This window comes from Carassius carassius, chromosome 18, assembly GCF_963082965.1.
Source record: "Carassius carassius chromosome 18, fCarCar2.1, whole genome shotgun sequence".
Classification (NCBI taxonomy): domain Eukaryota; kingdom Metazoa; phylum Chordata; class Actinopteri; order Cypriniformes; family Cyprinidae; genus Carassius; species Carassius carassius.
The window spans coordinates 24,257,435-24,269,350 of NC_081772.1; the positions used below are offsets into that span (position 1 = coordinate 24,257,435).

Below are 11,916 nucleotides of genomic sequence, written 5' to 3' on the forward strand. Positions count from 1 at the left end.
TAATTGATACAGGAATTATTATTTTGTTTGTTTTCTCTAGTGTGTCAGTGATGCAAAATAAAAATAATGTATGGTCCATCTGTATTTTTTTTAATGCTTTTTTATGTCACTTTAGAATTTAAGTGTTCAAATTCTTAATTCAATGCAAGTATAGAGACATTTATTTAAAAAAATAAATAAAACAATTGGGAGCTTTCCACCATAAGTTTTTCAGACTGTATGCCTTATCACATGATCTTTTTGGTTAAATTCCAGTTGTTCATTGTGCATATTTATTGTAATTTTGTATTAAAAATCTTAATTAATCTTAATTATTGGCAGTTCTATCAAATAATGAATGCAGCTGATACTATACTTCAGTTTCATCCATCACGCTGGAAATAGAAGGTCAGGTTCATATTATATATTTCACAGATTCTCATCTTTTCTTACAGCTCATTTTGACAAAAGTATAATGAATCTATTCTCTATAATGCACACTTTGCATAATATGCATATTATAAAGTTGGAACAGCACACTGTCATATTCTACTACTGCTGCAGTATTTAGTATGTGCACAATACGCAAATGTTATGCATATGATTTCAGCCTGACCTACGTATGCCACAATCAGCATAGAGCAAGAGCTTACTGTGTGGAATATCCAATAATGCAATGCACTCAAACGTCCATCTCCTTTTTGATGTATTATTTGACATCCTGCCTAACTTGATTCCTCTTGTTAAATTAAACAGGGTCAGGTGTTGACGATGACAGTTTCCATGTCCATGTCGCAATGGGCTTTTACAATGTGTTGTCTAACCCCTGTACGTTTAGCCTGTATGCTATAGCTATAGTAGGATACCACACTGATCTGAACAGAGCCAGGGATGCTCTGCTTTATGTTTGAATAGAGTCCAGAACTAATTTATCTTTAACTAATAGGCAGAAGACTGAGTCCTTGCCCTGATCTGCCATGAACAAACCCCTAATGGGATTATAAATCACAAACTGATATTGAGGATATGAATAACAGCCGTGAGTGTGGTGTTTTTCATCAGCTGATGATATTATGATATGCTTACAGGTGTTACCGTACTGTCTTTAACTTGATATCTCAGTACATTTAATAGGATTGCGTCAATACTGATGCAATTATACACTGTCCTTTAACAAAAGGGAGGCTGGATGTTCGTCTTCATTGTTTGCTGCGCTGTGCTAAATCTCTAAATCTAAATCCACACCTCTGAGTTTGGGCCTAAGCACCTGTTCAGGAGACTGAGCTGGATTACTGTAATCTTTACTGAATGCGTCCGCGTCACGTTGACCAGGGATTTTCCTGCTCAAACTCCAACAAGTGAAAGACGAGTGGTGCCCGTGCGACAGAAGAAGCCATTTCATCTGGAGACATATACATATGAAGACATTTAAAAAGGATAGTTCACCCAAAAATAAAAAAATTCTGCCATCATTTATAGATGATGAAACGTAAAAGAGATTGCTATTCCTCCATTGAAAGCCCTTTTCAGTAAAACGTTCATGAAAATAATCCATATGAATCAAGAGATTTAATTACTGACTCTGAGACACAATCCAGGATTATTAAAGTTAAACTAAAGCCATAAAACATGTTCATGACTTGAAGTAAAGTAAATGTTTACTAAAATAAATAGTCCTTCTTATATTATCAGGTTTTATGTTGAATTTATGCTAAATGCACCCTGATAGCATCTGAAAAACACAACACAACAGGCTACAGTATTCACAGAATGACTTAAACTAATTGACTTGAATTTTGAGTGGAGCCCAACCTTACATTCTCTACTTATTGGATAATTTCATTTCAGGACTTATTTACTCTTAAACAATACTGACCTGTGAAACAGAGATTCTTCAGACCTGAACCAAACCCTATGTACGTCAGGAACGACAACAAATACCAAGAGTGTGATCAAGCCCCAAAGATATTTAAAAACCTGTTCTGACTTGTGGACGTTCCACACTGACCTGCGTTTAGTCATAACAATCTTCACATGACAAAATATGCGGGTTGGATTGAATATTTCCACTCCGTAGACTGGCAACGCTGAAATCATTGAATTTAACTTTAGCTTTGAATTCATAGCAATGATTTAGAAAAAAAAGATGCATTTATAATCATATAATTTATTATATCTTTCAAAAGTAGTTTGTGTGTGAAAAAAAAATAGGAGGCATTTCAGAAAACCACTGATACACACACACACACACACACACACACACACACAGTTTCCTGCTTTGGTACTGAAATGATCAGTTTTAGAGTTCCCACTCAAAACTTATTCAATGCTGTATGCTAAATATTCTGTTGCATTTCTTCTTGCAACTTTTAAACAGTGAATACCAATATAACACCGAATCAAACATATCCTTTATTAACCACAATATCCCCTTCAGTTACAAAACATTCAGTTTCCCAAATAGTTGCAAGATTTATTCCCTGAGTTTCTTCAGAACAAGTTCATACTGAAGGCCCACACTTCACTTTTATGTAACCGGGATTAATGACATCAGCAAGAAAGTCCATATATAAACCATATGCCATTCAGATCATTACAGTAAGTGAACATATCGTGTCGACACTAGTCCAGAGACATCTGTAGTACATTTGAGTCCACATCTTCTCTCAGCAGAGCTAACTGAGGAATCTGACAGATGACCTCAGGAATGTGAAGCTGCGCCTTCAAAGTCTTCATAAACACTGGATTTTGTAAAAATTGCACAGGCTTGCTGTTATAGACCCAAACTAGTTGTTCTGTGTGAGGAGAATTCACAAGTGAAGACAATTTACTGGTCTTAATGGTGTTTATTTAGTAAACCAGGCATATTTGCATGAAAAAAAACAAAAACCTCATAACCATGTGGTAACTATAGTAAAGATAAACTATTTGCTCTCTATGACCTCATTTACTTTCACTTGGCATTGCCACTGAATTCCTTTGTAGGGAACATCTTGTATAAACAACATCTCTGAAGTAATGACAAGCATGTCTCTTTACATTCACATCTGAGATTTCGCGTGCCGATCAGTTTCAGAAATCAAACGTTCTTCGCTGGCAGCAAGGACGGCTTGAATCATTCACGAAGAAAGTTTCGCAGCAGTTCCATGAGCATCCATTTATCTTTAGGAGGGACAGTTTGATGTTTACTGTCAAGGGTTTGAGATGATCCTGAGGTTTCAGATTCCTGGATTCTTCTAGTCTAGAGCATTGACAGATAGTCTTGTGAACAGACTTGCAGTGTTTTTAAAGCCTGGGCGACCCATGTCTCTAACAGCAAGCCACCACACACCGCCAGGAGAGACCGTCGCCGACTGCAGTTCAGAATCACTGAAACATGGGACACACACATTAGGTCCATGATAAAAGAAAAGGGATTTTCATTTTAAAACTCGGGCTGTAATGGTACATGTACTCGTCTCGATTGGTCACGGTATGGATGTCAGATACAGTCAGTCATAGGTGTTCAATCTAGAAGGGACACACGGTAATGCAACGCTTACACAAGCGCACTGTTCGTGATGCTCCAAGTATAGGATGAGAAATATGTGGGGCTTTATATGAATGTGTTTCTCAGAGGAACTTCCCGTCTTCAGAAATGTGTTAGTGGGTTTTTTTTTTTTTTTTTAATGTCTCGGTTACCAAAGTGAATTGCTATTATAGTAATAGTTCAGGCGATGAAAATCTGCAAAGAAAAAAAAAACCGAGTACTCCCCCTGAGTTTGCAGTGAATGGGTGCTGTCATAATGAGACCACAAGCCATCCACATGACTTTAGTCTATCTATTAACATCTTGTGAGCTGAAAAGCTGCATGTTTGTAAAAAACAAATCCATCATTTTAACTTTAAACTAGTGCTGTTAAATGATTAAATCGCATCCAAAATTAACCTTTTTTTTTTTTACTACATAATACAAGTGTGTACGGTGTATATTTATCGTGTATCTATATATAAATTCAAACACTAGCATGTATATATTTAAGAAGAATATGTTGTTTATGTATTAAATATTTATATATAATATAAAACAATGATATACATTGATAAATGTATATAGACGTAAATGTTGTCAATATATATGTACTGTGTATGTCTGTGTGTGTGTGTGTGTGTGTGTGTGTGTGTATTTATATATACATAATAAATAAACAGTACATACACATTTTTTTTTTTTTTTTTTTTACATTTTTATACATTTAGCTGACGCTTTTATCCAAAGTGACTAACAGTGCATTTAGGCTATACATTTATTAGCAGTATGTGCAACGCTTTGCGCTGCTAACACAATGCTCTACCACGAAGCCACAGGAGCACATTATGAAAACAAAAACTTTTATTCTGGACGCGATTAATCTTTTGACAATCTTTAAACCATTGGCTTCTGGCCAAAATACTAGTCCATAATCCAAAATAAAATTTCCTGCAGAGAAAAAGTCCATTCTCTCACAACAAAATATCTTGTTTCGGAGTGTTTTTGCTTATAAATGGAGCTTGATCCGTGCATATTTCTCTCCTGATTCAGACTAGACGCCTTATTCACTGAAGCCGTTTAAAGTTAAACACATCTTAATGATGGATTTGTTTATTACGTACATGCAGCTTGTGGGTTACTTTTATTACTTGTGGATTTTTATCAGCTGTTTGGACTCTCATTCTGACGGCACCCATTCACTGCAGAGGATCCACTGGTTGTGAGCAAGTGATGGAATGCTACATTTCTCCAAATTTGTTTTGATGAAGAATCAAACTCACCTACTTCTTTGATCTCCTGATCACATTTTAATTTTTGTTTTGCTCCTTTTTTTTTTAAACAAATTTTGCATTAACTTGGTACCAGCATACTGGTACTTTTGATATTTCTACAACAGTGCTGGTGAAACATCTGCACACACTCCAGGAACTGATGGGGTTGGTCAGCACACCCATGAACACCTTACACAAACAATGGCCCACTCAAGACAATCCTCTGTGTGAACGCATGTGTGTGGGAAACACCAGAGAGAGAGAGAGAGAGAGAGAGAGAGAGAGAGAGAGAGAGAGAGAGAGAGAGTTTACTTTTGTTCTGTGAGTGAGATGTGGATATTTCACTTTGCCTCTGGGTGTTTATGTGAATGAAAGAGTGTGTATGGTTATCTTACGCTGCCTGTGAGTTTGTCTAACGTGAATGGATTCCATAAAAGTAGGTGTTTGTTGATATTCACCTCTTATGGCTTGTGAATTGGAGGTCAGGACGAACAGTCGTATGAGGCTGAAGCAGAGCGGGGAGAAATCGTGCTCCCAGATGACAGCTGGTATAAGCAGCACTTTGCCGTAGCTGGAGAGCAGAAGTGCCTTCAACAGCACCTTCAGTTCTAAAGAGGAACCAGAGCAGCACTGCGCCGTCCACAGAATGAGCAACACACCTGCGCAGAACACGGCCAACTCTACACACACACATAGAGCATGCTGTTAGGATGAACTTCTGCACTGGGACATTATTGTAATGACAATCATGCACATTTTCCATATATATATTATATATATATAAGCTAGGATGCATAATATATAATAATAATAATGTAATACAGAAATAAAATGTTCAATAGTATATTATATTAAATTTTAAGTGCATCTTCATCAAGGTAGTACTTGGATGAATCTCATGAAAATCTGTCCAGGACATATTTCACCCCGACATCAAAATAATAATTATAATTATTCATTTAGCAGACACTTTTATCAAAAGCAATTTAAAACATGAAGAACAACCAATTTCTTAATACATAAATACATACATACATATATACAGTACAGACCAAAAGTTTGGAAACATTACTATTTTTAATGTTTTTGATGAGCAGAAGAATGTTCTTCTGCTCATCAAGCCTGCATTTATTTGATCAAAAATACAGAAATAAAACAGTAATATTGTGATATATTATTACAACTTAAAATAATAGTTTTCTATTTGAATATACTTAAAAAAAAAAATATTTATTCCTGTGATGCAAAGCTGAATTTTCAGCATCATTACTCCAGTCTTCAGTGTCACATGTAACATCCAGTCTATCACATGATCATTTAGAAATCATTCTAATATTCTGATTTATTATGAGTGTTGGAAACAGTTCTGCTGTCTAATATATTTGATGAATAAAAGGTTTAAAAGAGCTGCATTTATCCAAAATAAAAAAAAAATTCTAATATATATTCTAATAATATATTTTCTTTACTATCACTTTTTATCAATTTAACACATCATTGCTGAATAAGTTTTGATTTTATTTAAAAAAAAAGAAAGAAATTACTGACCCCAAATTACTGACCAGTAGTGTATATTTTACAAAATATATATATTTTAAAAACATAGCTTCTTTTTTTTACTTTTTATTCATCAAAGTATCCTAAAAAAGTATCACATGTTCTGAAAAAATATTAAGCAGCAGAACTGTTTCCAACTTTGATAATGAATCATCATATTAGAATGATTTCTAAAGGATCATGTGATAAAAGCTTTGCATCACAGAAATAAATGATAATTTAAAGTATAATAAATGTAAAAACAATTATTTTAAATTGTAATAATATATCACAATATTACTTTTTTTCTGTATTTTTGATCAAATAAATGCAGGCTTGATGAGCAGAAGAAACTTCTTTCAAAAACATTATAAATAGTAATGTTTCCAAACCTTTGGTCTGTACTGTACACATATATTTTATAATTCATGAAAAGAAATAATGAGAACATGAACTAGATGACGTCATGTGCTAATTAGCATATTTATGACATAAGTGCATCGTATTGTATTGCCTCCCTATGCTCAAATACTTCAATTTAATTTAGCCATTTAATTTAATTCTCAATTAGGGATGGGACGATAACCGGTTTTATTGATAACCGTGATAAAATGTGCTGAAGGTTAGTAATATCGTTTAAAAATGAATTATCATTAAAACAGTGTTTGATTATCGCGGTTTTAATAACTCACTATTCAATCATGTCCAGCCAGCAACAGTCTGACGCAAGCGCAGCGCACAATGTTTTTTTGTTTTTTTTCGAGAAGGAATGGCGAAAGTCAGTGACTTTTCTATGCTTTTCTATGCTTCTACACTTTTCATTGTAAGGAAGGAAATGCCACAGAATTTAATCTTTCTTTACATTAAGTGCATAGAGTTGCTGGTTTTATTAGTTGTTTGTTGATTATTAAATATAAAACTTGCTGAAATGTTTTCAGTGTGAGCATCAACTATTTTTTAACACTTTCATCTCGTTTCAACAAAACCGTGATAATATTGATAATCGTGATAATTTTAGTCACTATAATCGTGATATTAAATTTTCATACCGTCCCATCCCTATCCTCAATAAAACTGTATTACTATATTTTAATGTTTCTGTTGTCAGAAGACGGAATGAATATTATAATGCCTGAAACACGGTCCATTAAGATTACATAACCAGCTCTCAAACATTAATCAGCACTAATGAAATCAAATTAGGGCTGCAACTAACGATTATTTTGATAATCGATTAATCTGTCGATTATTTGTACGATTAATCGATTAATCGGTTTATTTACTTATATTTTAGTTTTGCCCATTTTTCCCCAAGTAAACAATAAATAAAGGGTATTTATCATTCAGCATAGATTTTTAAGAGATTTTAACCATTTTGCATTGTCATATCCTCATCAAAAATATACCTGGAGTTGTTTTATTATGTGTTAGTAATCCTTTGTCGAACTCTTCTGCAATCAGAACACTGACCCATACTCTAGCAAATTTTAAGAACATATTTTCACGAAGAATAAGGATAAAACAGAATAAAATTGCAGTGCATTGTATTTTTTATTTACTGGGAAACAGCTTTATAGCTTATGCTGTGAAATTGTAAACAATCCTTCGAATAAAGTGCCAATGGCATGAAACCTGAATGGAACTCACAATTGAAAGTAAAATCCATCAGAAGGTTGTCCAGAAAAAAAAATTGGACACACACAAAAAACCTGCTGTGTGAAAAAGAGCAGTGAATACTTGGAAAAAAAGTGCATTTAAAATATCTTTAAACATTTACCTCTCTCATTCAGTCATAATTAGGCTGCACGACTGAATTATGAACTGGTAAACGACAAACTGATCACAGAACATGTTTGTAAAGCTTTAAATGTTAACTGTTAAAAAGCAATGTTATCAGCTTTTACGACTAAACATTTGCAAACAACATTGTACTGGAGAATCTGCACAAATAAAAGTCTTAGGGGCCGTTCACATATCGCGCCTAAAAACGCGGGGAAAACGCTAGGCGCACCGCTTTCTCCTCCTTTCCAAAGCGCTTGTGCAGTTGCGCCCCTGGGATGTCTGGCGTTGCTAAGCAACCATGACCTGCTCTCTCCATGAAGACGCGGAAATTTCAGCAAAGGATAAATGGATTTGCAGCTCTAAAAATCGCTTGCAGTAGCTCTGCTACTAAATTTATTTCAAAATGGAAATCCATATACAACTATGATCAGCTGTTCCTTCATCTTGGCTGTGCTTTAAACGTTGTTACGGGAAAGGATGAAGCTGATTGGTTAGTTCTTGTCACATGACCCGCGGTGCGCTTGCGGCTCTCTGAAAAGTTGAGATGTTTTTAACTCTATGCGGTGCGGACGCGCCTGGAAAAACGGGCGGCTCGCGTCCGCGTCGCTACATTGGAAATAACGAACTTGAGCGCGCAAAAGTCGCGATATGTGAACGACCCCTTAAACAGTTCAGTAGTGCAGAGTTTACAGGTTACTCTTCTTTTTTGAAGGCTCAAAGTAAAGTACTCCCACATCCCGCTGAATACGGCTGAATGCTGCAGAGACGCTGTTCGGGAAGCACGTGACATAAAACGAGGCCAGCTATTGGCTATTCGCTACTTCTCCTGCTGTACTGGCTGAGTAAAACCTCCGGTGGCTCATTACTGCCACACTTTGGTCACCGCAGATTTGAAATATGCACGAAATGAGCCGCTTATGGCAAATAAAAGTTATTTAGCAACTAATCGATGACTAAATTATTTGACAACTATTTTAATAATCGATTAAATCGATTAGTTGTTTCAGCTCTAAATCAAATACATATACGATAATGTCAGTGGTTGTGCTGTGACTGATGTCGACTATACTTGCTTGTAAAATAGAATTAGAAGCAACAGAATATATTTCTTTTTTAACTGAAAGTGCTGCTGCTCTCTGCGCTCGCTCGCAGATGCAGAGGGAGGCTTGCGTTGGGAAAGAGAGACCTCACGCTCGTGCGGCAGCACCAGAGTCTCAGAGACTTAATAATGATTGCCCAAAAAGTCACTAAATTTGTCGTTAGTCGCTTTTTTGGGGGAAAAAAGTCGCTAAATCTAGCGACAAAGTCGCCAAGTTAGCAACTCCACTGCCCAGCGGACCGGCTTCAACCGTCTCGCAAGTGTTGATAGGCTATTACTCGTGAGGTGTAACCAATCAGATGGCGCCGTGGGCGGGACATTGAGCAAGTCTGCAGAGTGGTGAATACAGAGAGGCTGCGCGCCAGCCAAAGTAGCGCATTTTAAAATAAAATTGACTTTAATCAAACCACGGATCCGTGATAAGTTTTGTGATCCGTCTCGCCAATAGTATAGTAGCACTGATCACTTTGAGGGGGGGATAAATTTATCCCCACTGGGGATAAAAATAATTAAGCAGAGTCAGGGATACATTGACCAGAAAGGGGGAAATCCCACGCATATTTATATACATTTTATATATATATATATATATATATATATATATATAAAATGTATATAAAAAAAATAAATAAATAAACAGAAAATTTATTTTTTATTTATTATTATTATTCAAGAGATTCTCATTAATTTAATAAAATTTCGGTCAATATTACAGTCAGAAAATAATATAATTATTTTTCTAGGAAATTAATACTTATATTCAGCAATGATGCATTAAATTGATTAAAAAAAGACATTAAAGAGATTACATGATAAATGTTGCTATAACAAATACTATTTCAAATAAATGCTGTTCTTCTGAATGTTCTATTCATTGAAGGAATGTTGAAATAATAAACAAGCAAATTGTTTTCCATTGTGATTATGAAATGTTTCTTGATCAAATAACCATGTTAGAATGATTTCTGAAGGGTCATGTGACACTGAAGACTGGAGGAATGATGCTGAAAATACAGCTGCACATCACAGGAATACATTACATTTTTAAATATATGAAAATAACAAACATGTATAAATAAAAGAGTAATTTGAAATCAATTCACAATATTACGGTCTTTACCATATTTTCGATCAAATAACTGCTGCCTTAACATAAGAGACTTTCAATAGCATTAAAATATCTAGACTGTTCTAACATTAGACCGCAAGCATAAGAGACTTCTTCACTATAGATAAATAAATCTTACCGACCTCAGAATCTTAGTTTATACTGTAGAAAACTTTTTTTATTTATTTATTTTTTCATGCTTTTTTATTACCCCCTTTAGATTTAGTGATTTTAGAGGGAATAATGACCGAGGTATGTTGTTAGTGAGATTAACCCATAAAACATCATCACCAATGGAAGTGAGCAGTCAGAATGGAGCTTTGAAGATCACAGCAAGGCCACTACAAAAACAGACCTCAAAATAACTTCATAAAAATGCATAAACTCTACACTTCATCTTTACCCAGCAACTCAGTTAGTTCATTTGAATAATTCCATCTAATTAGTCAGTGACCGACTTCATTAAACAGTGATTTACCCAGTGAGGCCAGTGCAAACAGGCAGTAAAACTCCCACTCTTTAGTGTAACGGATGATATCGGCGGGGTCATCGTTGCCCTGGGACCCCTGCAGGAGGGACCAGCGCAGATAGGCCTCACACAGCAGACAGAACACACACAGCTTCCAGTGGATCTAGAGACAGTGTCACATTACAAGACTATTTATGCAGTCTGTATTCTGCACACTGTATACAAACTCTCTCCATGCATTTTTCTTTTTCTCAAAAGTGGTAAGAAAATGTTTTACTCACATTTATCTCAGTATTGAAGAGGATATGTCTAAAGGCCTGGATTTTGCACAGAGTGGCGTCTATCAGAATAATAACTGGATCATATTCGATGTATTTGTCAACTGGCTTCTTGCATGAACTCTGCAAAGGAAAAAAAAACACACATCGGTTTTAATTTTCAATGACAGTTTATGAATTTCAATTTATGTTAGCAAAAACACTGATTTTATAAATCTGTATATTCACATTTTTTCATGAAATATATGTTTTGGATTTTATAACGTACTTATATTTTGCTTAAAGCCATTAAAAAACAGCCTATAATACATTTCAAATGCAGATATTTCGTGGAACTAAGCTTTACAGCGTCAGATAATTTTATTTATTTATTTATTGTTTGTTTGTTTGTTTGTTAAAAGGTACTCGCGGTCAATAACAGTAGTTTGCAACGGGACCGTATTTATTTATTTATTTATTTTCCTGAGCAATAATGGTCAAAGTGTTTCATTTTTCGCCAACCAAAACAAGCATAAATAGAGAAATAACATTAACTGGAGAGTGAAATATTTCCAGACAGCCGAACTTCACTATGTGCATTACATCAGGCCTAGAGCCTGCTAACCTGAACAGACCAGAGAACAAATTAAACTTGAAATGCTGAACTTTATGATGCACTCACACATATGGTGATCTTCAGTATTCCGTTGCTGTAATCTCGATGCAGCTCGCTTGCATCTTCGTTACACTCGACGCATTTAAACAGTCGCGGTGCCATTCTCCATAAGATTAAACAGCGTGAAAACACGCCTACTGCTTCCTGAACCTCCCGAAGGGGCGGGGCTTACAAGGCTGCTTACGGGAAATGTAGTTCTTTTCTCCCTCGTCGCCACTGCCGGGAAGA

The 11,916-nt window shown here is 35.4% G+C and overlaps 1 protein-coding gene across 1 annotated transcript; it reads right to left on the bottom strand.

Annotated features, from left to right (window-relative positions):
- Positions 1 to 2,378: 2,378 nt before the first annotated feature.
- Positions 2,379 to 11,848, bottom strand: arv1 (ARV1 homolog, fatty acid homeostasis modulator). The gene is made up of 5 exons (XM_059499078.1): positions 11,695 to 11,848; positions 11,037 to 11,156; positions 10,765 to 10,918; positions 5,220 to 5,441; positions 2,379 to 3,348 (listed from the first exon to the last, which is right to left on the bottom strand). Exons 1-5 carry the CDS (start codon positions 11,788 to 11,790, stop codon positions 3,221 to 3,223), a joined length of 720 nt encoding a protein of 239 aa, XP_059355061.1. The 5' UTR covers positions 11,791 to 11,848; the 3' UTR covers positions 2,379 to 3,220.
- Positions 11,849 to 11,916: the final 68 nt, after the last annotated feature.